Below are 15,983 nucleotides of genomic sequence, written 5' to 3'. Positions count from 1 at the left end.
GCAACGGGGTGGGGTGGCGGCGTTGGCGAGAGAATTCAAAAAGGATCTTTGAACTACTTGCAAATGCGCAAAAGACTTACTTTCGAGTCAAAAAGGGGGAATCGCAAGGGTGGTGGGTTGAAACAAGGACACACAATGCCAAGGAAACTAAAACCGTGGAAAGTGAAATCTTACCTGGCAAACGCGTTTTCCCTAAATGGACAGCTGCCGCCTTTTGCCATAAATGACGACACATTTCATAAAGTAGAGAAGAGACGCTAGATTTCCTGTAGAGATTTCATCTACTGTCCTCCAATCTTCAGTCTCCTCCTCCTCCTCCTCCTCCTTTTTCTACTACTCCCCATTCCTCTGATCCATTGGGCTGCTGATGATTTGTCTGTGTGTGTGTGTGTGTTTGTGTGTGTCTCTGTGTATATTTATGTCATTAAATTTAAGCATTTTCGTTTAGGCCATTCAGGCCTGAGTATACCCTGTGATTAAGTTGAACTCGGAGTCGGTTTTGCCTGTGCCTCTTGGCCAATTGCATGTCCGGCCGAGCCTAATAGTTGGAGAAGAAGAAGAAGAATTTCATATGAAATTATAAACGCTTTAGTTTTATTGTTGTTGTTGTTGGTGGAGGAGTAGGTAGGAGGAGGAGGAGGAGGAGGCAGTGATAAATGTTTCCTACGCGCCAAGGTATTTCACCCGCGGCAGCAACCACAAAAACACAACAACAAAAACAAAAACAAAACCAAAAAAGAGAGAGAGAAAAAAATATCATACAAATGCAAATTTAATTGTAGAGAGAATGCTTCTCTGTTTCTTTGCTTGGCCTCTTCTCCCCCGGCTCGTCTCCAGTCCTTCGAAAATGAAAACACGCAATTTAAGTGGGCGTGGACCTTGGGGCCATACACATACGAATATACGAATTCATTTGAATTTCTTTAAATGTTTCTTTAAATCATCATTTCAGTATGCCATTTGTGCTAACGGTATTTAAGCCGAACTTATGTTTTTTCAACGTCTAGCCAGATCACGCTATATACACCCATATCCAACATATAGATTGTAGATTGTCTTTGGGTTCTCTTTTTTTTTTTATTTTTCAATTTTCGTGTTGGCGTCTTGCATATGTCATTTCTAAAGGCCTAGCCACTTGTTTCGGATCCTTCTCCTAATTGCTGGACAACAATTGCCTCCTTCATTTTAACCAGCTGACAATTCTCGCACATTTGTTCACGCTCTTCTGGCGGAATGTGGAATCCTAACCGCAATTGCCTTTCCCAACTCTAATTTCACATTTCCTTGGATTTTGGCGCGTGCTCTGACTGTCTGTCGGTTTTGTGTGTGTGTGTTTCCTTCATCTTTTCATCTGTCAGCTGTTCAGCTAGAGATTTTCCTTCGCTTCCTTGGCCAATAACTGCGCGCCAAAGACGTCTGCTGATCCATTGCACAGCTGGTCGTGTTGGTCCTGTGCTACTGCTACAGCAGCAGCAGGAGCAGAACAAAGGACTCTTCCAACCATCGTCTTGGGCCTGATATTTGTCAAGAGGTCAATAATCTCAGCCCTGGGGTTACTTTTTGTGCGCTTCAAAACAAAAAAAAAAAAAACAAACCATTGAAGGAAAACTGAAAAGAAACAAAATCAAAACAAATTCAGTTTGCCATATGAAAACTGATTTTTCCATGTCCTTTAATGAAAAATAAAGGAAACTAGAACTTATTATTCTTTCACTTTCATTTTAGAAGCAATCTTAACTTAATTTTATGTACTACACAGGAAGCATTTCCGACCCCAAAAAGTATATATATATATTCTTGAGCCGAGTTGATTTAGCCATGTCGGTCCGTCCGTCTGTCTGTATAAACGCCTACATCTCGGAGACTATAAGAGCTAGTGAGACCAAATTTAGTACTTAGATCCCTGTAATATCTACGGTGTTGAAGTTTATTTCAAATTTCTGCCACGCCCCCGAAAATAAGAAAAACTGATTTTCTCACAGACTATAGCGTTATTGTGAGAGTGAGCGAGATGGCAAATGTTAATGTAGTTAAATAAAATAAAAGAAAAATTTGACTTCGATTTGCCCCACAAAAGTTGAGCGCACGATCCGCCTATGAGTATATATATAACCGACTTTGTGATTTAGTTAACAAATTTTGTCTGTCTAGATTTTCTTTTCCTTGAATAGAACAAAAAAGGGTTTAAACTCTGGCATATGTTTTTGTTTTAATGATTCCCAACTGATTTAATGATAATGAACTTCTTAAGAAAATTGATTATTATGTAATATTATTTAATTACAAATACTTGAAATACTAACTTATTAAGGTTATTCCATTCCATTTTGCCATTTGCCATGTAAATACAAATTCCTAATATTATATAATATCTCAACTGAAAAGACTTAGAACAAGTCTAAATTCTGAAACTTATATAACCAGATTTAAGCTTTAAATAATAATCAATGAACAATTTAAGTTGAGATAAACAAATTGAAAGTATTTACTTTCGTGGGTACAGTACTGGTCACAAATTTAGGACGATTCAGTTTCGAAAAACACGCTGGGTAAATATTTATGACTTTTCAAAAATACGGCAGATTTATATCTAAAATCTTCAAGAAAGTTGTAGCTAATGAAATTCTGAAAAGTAAATCGAATTCCCCTTCGGAAGATAGTTCTTAACGTTTTCTGAAGTTGGTCATCTAGTTAGATTCGGAAGAGTTCCGAATTTATATATAATTTGCTTCCTTTTTCCTGTAGTTTGATTTGGTCTAATGAAAACTTACTTGCTTCTGAATCCGATGTTTGAAAAGGACATTAAAAAAGACGTATTGGATATGGGTATAAAGTAATCAGGGGCATTCATTGCTTTTGAATTCCATGTCCGTCCTGCCTTAAATATTTAATGTCATTAGCGTGGAATACAAATATGCAACATTTGCTACTTCAGGAATCCTGAAATCCTTATTGCGGGATGCGGGTGTGTGTGTGTGTTTTCTTCCTTTTATCTGATGCTTTATGTTTCTTTTCTCCTTTTGAAGACAAATCAGAGCCAAAGCGGTTGATGAGACATCTTTGGTTGGGTAGGTAGGGATAGGTAGGTAAGCAAACTGTTATGTATGTATGTCTCTAGGTAGGAAATTAGATGTTATTGTATAAGAAGAAAACACACCGGGCCGTAGAAAATAATGATAATAATAATAATAAGAAAAAAAGAAGAAGGAACGCGCGCCAAGAGGAACAGCTGATGATGAGGGAGGCAGCAGAGACAAAGTGACAAAGAGAGAGAGAGAGAGAGAGAGGAAGGAACAGTTCGATCAGATTTCAGATTGTATGTCATGAAAGTCTCAGTTGTCAGTTCTCAATTCTCAGGTGCGAGGGTGTCGGATGTTCAGCTCTGCTTTGTTATCGTCTCCCATGCAATTTGTAGCACGTGTCCCAGGTTGGCGCTCTTTCTCCTTTAGTTGAAGGCAAGAGGTATCACCGTAATCGTATCAGATTACGGTGATTCCGATATACTTATGTATTACTTTGTTGCACCCACACACACACACACACACACACAGGAGACGGGCAACGACTGAAGCGAGGCAAGGAAGTGTGACAAAAGGAAATCAGTTTTGATGGGGCTTCCCAGGAAACTGTTCTCGCTCGATCTTGCCATTGGGATCTGCATAAAAAAGAGTCTTACAACATCAGCAACAAGTCGAATGCCAAATACCTATAACCAAACTTGGTTATAATTGGCCCAAGGCAACAGCAGCAGCAGCAGCAACAGCAGCAACAACCAGAGAAACAATTTATCAACGCCGATTGCCTTTTCTGTTGACAACTAACATTGTGAAAACTTGGACACTTCGCTCTGCTCTCCTGTAGTTGGCATGAAGCGTGTTGATTTCGCACTTTACAGCTTGTAAAACCAACCAGCAGCAAAAGTAGCAATGCCAATAGCAAAAATGCAGCAACAGGCACCAACTATGAAATTATGTGTATTTAATAATCATCCAATCACTAAATATGAGAGGCTATGGACAGTCAGTCAGTCACTCAGTCAGTCAGTCAGTTAGTCAATCTCGGCAAGTCTCTAAAAATGCGCTAATTGTGCTCGAAAATGCCGACTGTAGAATTTATTACATTTCAATTATGTATATGGGCAAATGTTGGCACATCCAATTGGCATAGAATTCTAACCAGACTCTGGGCCAACATCTCTGTCTTACCTGTCAAATTAGTCATCAGCATTTGGCATTTGTTTAGCATCATGCTCAAAATATGGCAACGCTGTGTAGCTACGAAGACAGTTCGTTCTGATCAGTTTAAGACATAAAAGAACTGATTGGAAATTCGATCAAAAATGTTTTTAAATTAATGGAATTCTTTTAATCATTAAATTTAACATTTAAGGGGGACTTCTTCGTTGGGAACGTTGGGAAAATTGATCAAAATTGCGAGGGCTGTTCGAAAAGTTAGCCCATACAAACAGAGGACTGGATAACTTGATGCAGGATCGTCTGAATTTAATGCTTAATCCGTCGTTTGATTCAGCATGAATATAATTCCGGTCCTGATGCATGTTCATCTACAGAAAGTATGAGAAAAGAAAGTATTTATTTTAAAATATTAAGTGATAGGGATTGTTTACACACATTCCCAGAACTTAGATTACCCTCTCAACTCTCGATGAAATGTCTGAAACTAAGGTTAAGAGACGCATTTGACCGCATATTGCAAGCCAGCTCGAGGTCAATCTTGAAAAGATTGGTCAATCTCACAAAAAGGTGAGCAGGACATCAGGGGACTTGGCTTAAGAGCTTCAGTATCGCAATGGCCATACCATATCTAGGCTAAAACTAGTTGAGAATTGCAACTAAATGAAAGATTGGCAAGCCTTACAATATCATAGCCCTCCTTTCTGTACTTAGTAGTTCAATTGCAATGAAATACTGCTTGATTTAGAGAAGGGAAAACTATAAAACTAACAACTTTTTCCATTTTCTTTACTATTTCTACGCATTTGTTGTTGTTAGCATTATTATTTTGTTAAAGAAATCTGAAGCATAATGATAAATGAAATAATTTCAAGTCATCTCATCGTGGCAACATTTCTTGGCAACATTGAAATGTTGCTAGTACCTTAAGAAGCAGTTGCCACAGCAGCAACAGGAGCAGCTGCAGCAAGAGAATCTTCAACTTAAGCTTCCTCCCCCCCACCCCACCTCTCTCCACACCACCATGGACACTGACAATGTGTGTGGTCCTTTAGTCACATATGCCAAGTTAATGTTGCTGATGCAGTTGTTGTTGCTATTGCTATTGCCGCTGTCGTTGCCTGTTAGCCAGTTGCAACTTTTGTCGTTGCTTTGTGCATAAATCGTGTGAAATATCGCATTTCGCGCATTTTCGCTTCGTGTTAACGAGTGTCACACATATACATACATATATGTGTGTGTACACACACACACGCACAACATTTATTTGTCTTAGTTGTTGCTGTTTGCTTGGTCCCTAGTCTAGGGGGCATTTGCATATTGACAGCGTTGTGTGATAATGCTGTTGACATTGATATAGCTTCAAAAGTCAGGTTAAAAACTATAGAGGCCATGCATATTGTTGTCAGTTGTTGGTTGTGTGTGTTTTTTTTTTTTTTTTGTTGCTCCTGCTTGCTGTTGGTTGCTATTTGCTGCCTGCAACGCCCACCAAACAATTGACAGTCAACAACAACAACAACAACATGCTGCATGGAAAAGACAACAAGAAAAGGCAAAAACAGCAAGAAAACAAAAACAAAAAAAGGCAAAGAAGAACTTTGGGCTGCTGCCACTTGAGCGCAATGGCAAATCTGATAAAGTTGCGCATGCGCATGTTGCACGCCTACAAAATCATGTTGCACGTCAGTTGTTGTGAAGCCAAAGAATACATACATATGTGTGTGTGTGTGTGTGTGAGCGGATTTCCCCCACCCCTCCAAACTCCATGCTCTATAAACTTTGTCTATATTTTTATTTATTTAAATTTTGTGCTGCAAAGTACTTTCAAGGCCGCCTTAACTTGTGTGGCCATAAATAAACCATTTTTTGCTGTTGTTGTTGTATTTTTTGTGTTGCCTAGGTGGGGCGTCGTCAGTGACAGACGGATGATGGTGACGACGGACGGCAGCCAGAAGGCGGGCAAAGCCATATCGAATTGCTACTTTGACATTTTTACAATTTTTACATACAGTACGTGATGTTCGGCTCGAATGTTGTTGGTGGCTTTTGGTTCTCGTGTTGACAAATTGGCCACAAGCAAGCGGAAATTGAAAATTACTTTAAAAACTTCGTAAAACGCCCACAAAAAGAAAAACAAAAAAAAAAAAAAAAAAAACCACGAGGAAAGAGGAAAAAAATGGCAGAAATTGGGTAATCCTTTGGCCAAACTAATAATCGCATAATACACGTTCCAGGCTAATGATTAACTTGCATCATTATCGCACAAAGATCTTGGTTGTGTTTTGTTGCTGATGTTGCTGCTGTCGCTGTTCAACGAAAATTAGCTGCTGTATCTGCAGAAGCTGTTTTGCAATGGGCGGGAGGGCAGGACAACAGCTACAGCAACAACAACAAGAGAAGCATCCTGCACTTTTACTCGATTCATTGAACGACAACCACCAAGACGTAGACGAAGACGAAGACAACGAAGAAGAAGATGCCCCGAAGGCAGGAGACCTGCAATCTGCTTTTATTTTATGCGCAAAGCGCGCTTAAAAATGCAGTCAGCATCTCGTGCGATGGTGCTGAGGCTAAAACCAAGGCAGCGGAATCTCTGCGACGCTTAGGCGAATGCCTCATGGGCCCCAAAAAGGCAAACGTCCCGACAACAGCAGCAACATCAGAAGCAACAAATGGCATTAAGCAAAAAAAAAAAAAACAAAAAGGAAGCTAACCAAAGAAGAAGGTGAACTACTGACTGAAAACAAAAGCAAAAAACCAACATAAAACGGACACACACCCAATTTGAAATACTCTAAAATGGTAACCGATATTAACAACTGACTTAACCTATAGAAATTTCCCTAGAAAACAGGTAAATTATTTCATTATTTAATCAATTTGTCGTCTTTATTATTAAATGTTTTCTAGTTTTCTTTTCCTATTCTTGCTTGATCAAATATATTGCAAAAATGTGTATGCCCTTTTTTATTTGGTATTCGGATATAACAAAAAAAATAAGAAAAAAAGAGGAAAAAAAGTATCACAAAAGAGAAAATTCACTGCATCCTCCCACTTTTTTGCTGTTGCTCCTGCTACGTGAATGTTACCTTTATATTGTTGTTGTTGGTGTTGTTGTTGCTCCATAATCATTACAGTTTTGGTCTTTCATTTTCGTTTTTCTTATGCGGGAGTTGCTGCTGCTGCTGTTGCTGCAATTTTTGATTTATGAAGCAACAAATGAGTTGGCAACAAAAACCCAAACGAAACATGAACAAGTAGAAGGAGAAATAAAGTCTGTAAAACAGAACATGAATGTATATCAAATATGTATGGCATACACACCCACACTTCCGGCTGTAAATTGAATTGTGGGCGTGGTGCACGAAACAAAAAAAGGAGAAAAACAAAAAAAACACATCACCGAGAGACAGACAGAGAGAAAGAGAGAACGAAGCAAAAATTAAATGGAATGTTGCACCCAGGTTGGCTGATGGGAGGAAAGAAAAAATAATTATGCGTATGTTGCTGATGCTGGCTGTTGTTGTTGTTGTTGTAGTTGCTGTGTCTTTAAGTTGATAGTTTTGTGGCCAAACATCTAAAGTGGAAGCAAACAGACAACGTCGACGGCGACGACGACGACGACAAATCGTTGAAAGTTACAGTTTAAGTTGCTGCTGCTGCTGCCAATCACCGCAGCAAGCTGCAGATAATCAGAATTCCAGCATTTTCACCTGTTGCCATTTTGATGCCCCGCTTCGAGTTTGACATGTGCCGCACATGCCGTTGCCATTTGTCTGCACTTTAATGATGCGCCACCAGCCAGCGAGCCAGCCAGCCAGCCAACCAGCAAAGAAACCCAAAGCACTTCCCCCAGCTGCAACCTGTCTGCTGCTTGCACTGCTATCAGCAACTATCGCCACTTCAGACTTTGACTCCTCAGCAATCAGTTGGAACATCTTGCGGCTGGTGCTGCTGCTGCTGCTGCTGCTGTTGACAATCTATGCGCATAGTTTAGCATTTACTGTTGCGAATTATTGAACAAAATGCGAAATGCGAATGCCCAGTCTATAGCGACTGACTGACCCAGTTGAAGCAGGAAGAGCAACAGCCACAGCAACAGGAAAAGGCATTGGGCATTGGGCGTAGGGAATAGGGTCAGATCTGGTTAAGCCCTTTTCTCATGGCATGTACATATGTACATTTGTATACTTTAATTATGTAAAAGTGAAATTGTAAGCTCTACACACAAAGACACACACACACACACACGGACACACACACATACATAGGTAACTCAATCAAATCTTCTTATTTGACTTAACTGACCCCTTAGATGGAACATTTTCCACTTAAAAAGAAATTTGCATTTGCATTTTCCGGTAACATAGACACACACATAAAAAGTAAATGTGCAAAAAGCAGCGGGAGCCGACACTCCAATCCAACTCCAATCCAACTCCAACTCGGACTCCAACTTCAAGTCTCAAAGACTCCAACTCCAACTTCGCTCCATTCAATCGATGCCTAACTAGAAACTGTACTTTATTTATTTTTTATTCTTCGCTTTTCTTTTCGTCTTTTTCCTCTCTTTTTGTTTAGAAATTTATGGGCAAATGCCATTTGTTAGGCATTTGAAAAATGCATGCTTTGGCCACACTAATTAGTTTGTCTTCGCTGTGGAGCGGGAGAGAAGCTAACAGCCTGGATAGAGGACGGTAAATGAAAGAGGGTTTCTGAGTGACGTAGGATTCTTGGTCTGGATCTTTATAGCCCTTTGGGCTATTGCATAATTTAGGTAGCAACCGCATAACAAATTTCATTGTGGGGATAATTTTTGCCTGGCTTAAAACGCCCACACACAGAAGCGCAAAAGACCTGGCCAAAAGAAAACAGACGACCAGGCCCAGGCTTAATTTCCTGGAACTGAATCATTCGGCCTAGGGCTATGTTAAATATTCAAAAGAACTTAACTCCAGAGAGCGAGAGTGAGCAGCAAGTCGAGAATACCCTTGGCATCATCTTTTTCATTTTTTTTCTACTCACAAGAAAGAGCATCTAAAAGTTGGCTTTGCACTTTGAAACGTTTAAAAACGAAAACGAAAACTATTTCATTTAAATACATATATATTTTCTATATTCGCAAAAGAATGTTATCCAAGAAGTTACCAAGTCGCCGACATTTGTCCATACAAATACCTGAAGAGTTCGGCAGGAGGTTGCTCAATCAAACGGCGCGTCCGCGAGGTTTTCACTCATTCAAAAGAAATATTGGGTATTACATACATATCTACATATGTACATACATAAGTGGATCACGATGATGATTCACTCTTTTATAATTTCAGCACTACTCTGTCCTTTCATCCGCACATTCATCGCAATGCCGATCACCCCATGACGTAAGCAGGCTAAATCAAATTGCATTTCATTGAACTCCTCGTTTCGTATTTTCTTAGGGACTTTGAGACATTTCTTAATTTGATTAAATGTGCCTTGGGAACCGGCTGCTTAGCCATGCCCAGGGCTTACTGTAATGCTGGATGGCTAGTTGGCTTAGTTAGCACTATTTTAATTAGTTCTTTTGTCGTCTACGCAATGCATGTCCTGGTAACGTATTGAACATTTCGAAATCAGACTCTAGACTCTATTTCTTCCATGTACATACATATGTTGGCAGTTGAACGACATCAATGATCTATGTAAACGCTTTAGGATTGGACTGTTGAATTATAGTGAGACCATGCAATTGGCTGTCCTTTGTGGTCCTTATTGGGTACAACCTATGAGCAAGCCCTTTGGGTAGGTAAATGCCACACGAATCTTCGCCCTCTATTTCACTTTGTCGTTTTGTTTGCATTATAATGATTGATCTTGTAATTTTTCTTTTAGTTATATAGTGGACTTATTCCTTTGTGTATATCATTTTGGTGTGGATTGTGTCTATGTGGTATTCATTGCCAAAAATTTGAAACATTTGGGCGATATGTATTTTATTTCTCTGGATATACGACTATATATGGCACTATTAACTCTGCCGCTGATCGTTACGTTTCTGATCAGGGATCTAAAGTATTTGGTACCATTTGCAATCATATCGAACATTTTGATTTTAGTTTGTAAGTGACTAATTTGTAATCCATAGTCTCTACTGAGATTATACCATTTATTCTTGATAGGTTTTGGCATAGTTTTAAGCTATATGTTGTGCAATTTACCGGGATTACAGCAACGTAATGCAAGCCAACCGTGGACCCAATATCCATTGTTCTTCGGCACGGTTCTATTTGCAATTGAATCAGTGGGCGTGGTAAGACTTACTCCAGAAGACATTATCGTTGATGCATTTGACTATTGATTATTTTTGGTAACATGTAGATCTTGGCTCTGCAAAGGAACATGATAACACCAGAGAACTACTTGGGTCCGTTTGGTGTACTCAATAGAGCAATGATTTTAGTCATTATATTTTATACTCTGTTCGGTTTCATGGGCTATTGGCGTTATGGTAATAATACAGCCAGCTCTATATTGAATAATTTGCCGTTGAATGAACGGTAGGACCATTTAGTTTCAATACTCCGGATTGATCTCATAATATTGCACTTTCAGTCTACCTCAATGTGCGATTGCCATGTTTGCCCTTGGCATTTTCTTCAGTTATGCCCTGCAAGGTTACGTGACTATGGACATCATTTGGCGTTACTATATGGAGCCCCGATTGAAAGAGAATGCCACAAGGTCGCTTGAGTATCTCGTCCGTATTGCCCTGGTAGTTGCCTCAGTGCTCGTAGCCATTGGTTATCCCGATTTCGGGCTATTACTGGCTTTTGTCGGATCGTTTTGTTTGGCTCAATTGGGTCTTATCTATCCCGGCATTGTGCACTTGTGTGTGCGTTATGAGGAGGGCTATGGAACATGTAAATTCAAATTTTTTCGTTCCTTACTCTTCATTATTGTCGGCCTATGTGGGGGCATTGCCGGGTCAGTAGCCTCGTTGAAGGCTTTAACCGAGCAATATGCTAATTTATTGTAAAATATGCAAATAATAAATTTTTACCTTTGATTTTTAAGTTAAAAATGAAATCTAACAACTGAAATCATTGTTTTTTTCTTTCTTATATTAAATTCTTTCTTTAGGTTTTGTTCTATTAGAATGGACAATGGGTAGGTATTGGAGAATATCATCTATAAATGAATATAATTCTATAAATTGATTTTATCTAGGCCATATAATCCCTATGCGAATCGAGATGTTGAAACGCCACTTACGTGAGTTGGGGCCAATATTTTTGGGGTATTTGCCATTGTACTTGAAAGTTTTCTTGTTGTAGGAACTTGGATGCGTTCTTTTCCCTACTCAAGTGCATTGTGGGTACTGGAATTCTGGCCATGCCTAAGGCTTTCTTCTACGCAGGCATTTTGGGTGGAGTTATTTTAACCATTGTGACTACCATGGTCTTGATGTATGGCATGCATTTGCTGGTGAGTGTAATTGTAAGATTTGGCGAAGAGGATTTGATTTTCCAATCTCACTGGCCAGATCAAATGCATGGTGGAGAGTGCTCGTCAACAAGAGATACCGTATTGCACATACTCCGAGTCAATGACGTATGCCTTCTCTGTGGGTCCAAGTTGGTGTAAACGTTGGTCAAGATGGTTTGGTTTTATGGTTAATTTGGTTTTGGCCCTCTCACATTATGGTATTGCCGTCGTCTACATATTGTTTGTGGCAAAGAATGTCCAACAGCTGATCCATTATCACTTTAGTTTCTATGGCTTAGAGATCTTTGTAGCTGTTGTCGGTATGCTGTTGTTGCCCTTATTCATGGTCCGACAATTGAAGTATTTGGTGCCATTGAATGTACTATCCAATGTTCTAATGTATGTGGGATTCTTGCTTATATTCTACTATTTATTTCGAGGCCTACCACCGATTGCTGACCGAAGAATGTTTGGTGCCTTCGAAGAGTTGCTCGAGTTCTTTGGCATCGCCTTGTTTGCGGTCACCTCTGTGGGAGTGGTTCGTATTCGGATACACAAAATAAACGCTATTCGATTATAGATGTGTCACCCTTCTCCCTAGATGCTCGCCATTGAATCGAAAATGGCAACACCTGAAAAATATATAGGCTGCTTTGGCATTCTGAATATTGCTGCCACAATTGTAGTCTTTTCGAATCTATTGTTTGGCATATTGGGCTTTTGGCGCTATGGCGATGAGATTCGAGGTAGTGTCACATTGAATTTACCCACAGATACAGTGTAAGTAAAGATAAACATATGTATGTATATACTTTTTTTATCATTTTGCGCTTCTCTTTCTTTAGGGCCTCACAGATTTTAAAGATTTCCATTGCTCTGGCCATCTTCATGACGTATCCTTTATCAGGCTATGTTACCATTGACATTATTGTACATCAGTGGCTGTTAAAGAGTCATAGTTATGCACATCCGCACTGGATTGAGTATATAGCGAGGTTTCTTTTTGTCTTCTTGAGCACCATCAATGCCATAGCATTTCCAAAACTGTCACCTCTGGTCGCTCTTGTGGGCTCACTTACTATTTCGGTGCTCAATCTCATCTTTCCCGCCTTCATTGAACTGTGTCTTTTGTATGGCGCTTCCTATGGACGGCTTAAATGGATCCTGGTCAAGGATACCCTATTGGTAATATTAGGCATGGCTATACTAGTCTATGGTCTTTATAGTGGTACGATGACTATGTTACGCACATATCATCCAGATTACAAGGATACTTTCAAATGTTTAAACGTGTCAACTAAATCAATCACCTGTCAGTTCGATGACCTTTAGTTAACACTACCTAATGAAAGCCTTAAACAATGCATCTAATGTTTTTTTATAGACTTCCAAGAAAACATATTGTGACTCTTAAAAGGCCCTTCTATTTCCAGTATGTAAAAAACTTTTCATATTATTTTGAACAATAAAAATTATTGCATTCGTTAGAAGAAAAAAGTCTTTTGAAATAAATTTTCATGTTCTTCAAGTGCTCTTAAGATTATCCTTCCTTTCATAGGGCTGGCAGCGAGGTTTGTGTGATTGATCGGTTACAATCCTTAACAATTACAAGAACCTACTTTCAATTTCACCATTCACCCAGAGATTAAAATGATACAATAAAGTGTCCAAAAACAATTACATACCAATAAATATATATTTTTGATCAGCATTAACCAATAGTAGCAAAAACTAAGTGAGATTGCAAAATAAATACCTCAACCCATTACATTAGGCTTCTCAGAGCGGGTTAGTGATTCATTTTAGACATATCTTCGAATCTGGTGGACGATTATGACCTTTTTTTTGGCTTCATAGACTTGTTTTAAAGACGGTAATGTGATTACTCCTTCAATAAGTAAGTGTTTGACCTGCGATCCGCCAGTAATGCTATAATATGATCTATAAAACTATTATGTTTTTGGGTTTACTGTCATATAGTGCTTAACATTTGGTTTTTTTATGCTCAGCTGTAATTGATTGTTTTGAAAAGTAACGAAATTTTGTAGTTTTATGTGCAGTGTATCCTTGTATTATGTTTGTGTCTCTGGTTAGACAATACTGGTTAGCGATTTATTTGTAATATAGCAACATAGAGTAGGGAACCATGGCGGAAGGGTAAGTGATAACAATGCGAATCCAAGAAAGGAAATGATTGATTTTCGTATTTTTGTTTGTTTCAAACAGTTCTTCTATGTACAATCCGTATGAACATCGAGAAGTGTTTGCTCCGCTTTCGTAAGTCTGCTGTAAAAGTGCAGTCCCAATTTAACTTTGGCTGCATAATATTTAATATATAGTCTTTGTGTTTTCTTAGCAATATAGATGCGTTTATTTCGTTATTGAAATGTGTGATTGGCACTGGCATTTTGGCCATGCCCTTGGCTTACCTTTATAGCGGCATGATAGGTGGCACAGTGCTGACCATTATTACCACCATTGTGCTCATCCATGGGATGCATTTGCTGGTATGAGTCCAATCAAATAGATCACCGAGATGATTATATATGGTACATATGTACATATATCATTTGTTGTTGTCCTTTTAAGATATTGTGTATGGTGGAGTCGAGCCGTAGACAAGAGATGCCATACTGTTCCTTTCCGGAGAGCATGGCATATGCATTTAGTGTGGGTCCAAGTTGGTGTCGGTATTGCTCGAAAGCATCTGGCTATTTGGTCGACGGGGTTTTGGGCATCGCACATTATGGCGTCACTGTTGTCTATATTGTTTTTGTGGCCGAGAATTGCCGCCAGTTGCTGGCGGCCATCCATGACCAAAACGTGGATTTGCGCATATTTGTTGCTGTGGTGGGGTTTTTAGTGTTGCCCTTGTTTCTGGTGCGGCATCTGAAGTATCTGGTGCCTTTTAACATTTGTGCCAATATACTTATGTATGTGGGCTTTATCATTATAATTGTTTATCTCTTTAGAGGATTACCGGCGCTTGGGGATCGTTGTATGTTTGGAGATCCCATCAAATTGCCCATATATTTTGGTATAGTTCTCTTTGCTGTTACCTCGGTAGGTGTGGTAAGTAGACTCTAATATATATATGCACATACTTCCTGTTCATCCTACTAATACATTTGTTTTCCAACTCAGATGCTAGCCATAGAGTCGAAAATGAAGACTCCCGAAAACTATTTGGGCTGGTTTGGCATACTCAATTTGGCAACAGTTTTTGTGGTCATAACGAATGTAGTTTTTGGCGTTATGGGCTACTGGCGTTATGGTGAGGATTTAGCGGCTAGTATAACACTTAATATACCCACCGATCAGTTGTGAGTATCATAAGCTGGCATTAGTTCTCTCTCCCGAGAGAGGGATTTTTAATGAAATTCTTTTTCTTAGGTTTTCTCAATTATCCAAAGCCCTGATAGCAATTGCAATTTTCCTGTCGTATCCCTTGTCCGGTTACGTGACTATTGATATTATTATGAATCGGTATATAGGCAGAAATCGTGAACTAAAGCATCCTCATATCATTGAGTATGCAGTAAGGATAACTTTTGTCATCATTGGCACACTCAATGCCATTGCCTTTCCGAATTTGGGTCCATTGCTGGCTCTGGTTGGTGCCTTTTCCATATCCCTGTTGAATCTAGTATTTCCTGCCTGCATGGAGTTAAGCCTGTATTATAGAGAACCCAAAGGTTATGGCATTGGCAAATGGAAGCTGTGGAAGGACATTGTCTTGATACTTGTTGGCATTGTCATTCTATCCTATGGCAGCTATGCGGCGATCGTTCAAATGATCGATGAATACGGTGGAGCAAACAAATCAGCGAAAGTCCATGAAAGATATTTAAATGATCCGCTACTTCAAATTATTGCCGAAACAGTCCAATCTCCTGAAGCTAACGCAGAATCTCTCATAATGTTATAGACAGTTTCGAGTAGCAATATGTATAAACATATTACATATAAACCCTTCTTTGTTCCATCTAATATCATTTCATCTCATCTCTTGGTTGGTTGGTTGGTTGGTTTTTTGTCAATTGCATTGCATTAGAAAGTCCATGTGGGGACACGGACACTTTAATCTGAGCCGCTGACTGGCTCGACAAATTGCTGATAAATAAACCAAAAGATTTGCAATAATGCCTTTCTAATTTCATGCGTCGCCATACGACTGTGTGCCAGAGTTGCCAGTGTTGTTGCTGTTGCTACTTCGGGGGGCATGCAAAGCGTTCAGCAACAACAACAACGAAAAAAAAAAATCTACCTCAAGTCTATGGCGCCTTCATTGAACATTTTATTTTTTCGTGTAGCCGCCGCAAATTT

General features: G+C 39.3%; 3 protein-coding genes across 5 annotated transcripts in view; all 3 read left to right on the top strand.

Annotated features, from left to right (window-relative positions):
* Positions 1-13,157, top strand: part of LOC137573831 (glutamate transporter polyphemus-like) — a 66,093-nt gene extending 52,936 nt beyond the window's left edge. Inside the window, exons 2-7 of one of the 3 annotated variants that reach the window (XM_068285882.1) lie at positions 11,313-11,339; positions 11,400-11,444; positions 11,507-11,657; positions 11,716-12,195; positions 12,259-12,437; positions 12,503-13,157. In XM_068285882.1, the coding sequence (XP_068141983.1) occupies positions 11,329-11,339; positions 11,400-11,444; positions 11,507-11,657; positions 11,716-12,195; positions 12,259-12,437; positions 12,503-12,989 (1,353 nt within the window). In that variant the 5' untranslated portion in view covers positions 11,313-11,328 and the 3' untranslated portion in view covers positions 12,990-13,157. Of the gene's footprint in view, positions 1-11,258; positions 11,340-11,399; positions 11,445-11,506; positions 11,658-11,715; positions 12,196-12,258; positions 12,438-12,502 lie in introns of those variants that run through there. The other 2 variants (XM_068285881.1, XM_068285883.1) reach the window with 2 other exon arrangements.
* On the top strand, positions 9,266-11,272 carry LOC137573830 (proton-coupled amino acid transporter-like protein CG1139). Its single transcript, XM_068285880.1, has 8 exons — positions 9,266-9,447; positions 9,521-9,574; positions 9,632-9,782; positions 9,853-9,974; positions 10,065-10,291; positions 10,352-10,482; positions 10,551-10,729; positions 10,785-11,272. The coding sequence occupies exons 1-8, from the start codon at positions 9,323-9,325 to the stop codon at positions 11,206-11,208; spliced, it is 1,413 nt and encodes a 470-aa protein (XP_068141981.1). The 5' UTR covers positions 9,266-9,322; the 3' UTR covers positions 11,209-11,272.
* Positions 13,158-13,653: 496 nt separating the features above from the next.
* On the top strand, positions 13,654-15,647 carry LOC137574159 (glutamate transporter polyphemus). Its single transcript, XM_068286300.1, has 6 exons — positions 13,654-13,814; positions 13,884-13,934; positions 14,014-14,164; positions 14,247-14,729; positions 14,802-14,980; positions 15,051-15,647. Exons 1-6 carry the CDS (start codon positions 13,804-13,806, stop codon positions 15,583-15,585), a joined length of 1,410 nt encoding a protein of 469 aa, XP_068142401.1. The 5' UTR covers positions 13,654-13,803; the 3' UTR covers positions 15,586-15,647.
* The last annotated feature ends 336 nt before the right edge of the window (positions 15,648-15,983 follow it).

Source organism: Drosophila tropicalis, unplaced genomic scaffold (assembly GCF_018151085.1).
Source record: "Drosophila tropicalis isolate 14030-0801.00 unplaced genomic scaffold, ASM1815108v1 contig_443, whole genome shotgun sequence".
In the NCBI taxonomy this organism is placed as follows: Eukaryota; Metazoa; Arthropoda; class Insecta; order Diptera; family Drosophilidae; genus Drosophila; species Drosophila tropicalis.
This window is presented reverse-complemented; position numbering and strand designations above follow the sequence as displayed.

Bases quoted from the DNA above. Each gene is read 5' to 3' on its own strand.
- LOC137573830 (XM_068285880.1), top strand. From the start codon at position 9,323: ATGTTATCCAAGAAGTTACCAAGTCGCCGACATTTGTCCATACAAATA. The intron at 9,783-9,852 runs GTAACGTATTGA...ATATGTTGGCAG, and splicing joins TCTACGCAATGCATGTCCTG to TTGAACGACATCAATGATCT. The intron at 10,292-10,351 runs GTAAGTGACTAA...TATTCTTGATAG, and splicing joins GAACATTTTGATTTTAGTTT to GTTTTGGCATAGTTTTAAGC.
- LOC137574159 (XM_068286300.1), top strand. The intron at 14,165-14,246 runs GTATGAGTCCAA...TGTCCTTTTAAG, and splicing joins TCCATGGGATGCATTTGCTG to ATATTGTGTATGGTGGAGTC. The intron at 14,981-15,050 runs GTGAGTATCATA...TCTTTTTCTTAG, and splicing joins AATATACCCACCGATCAGTT to GTTTTCTCAATTATCCAAAG.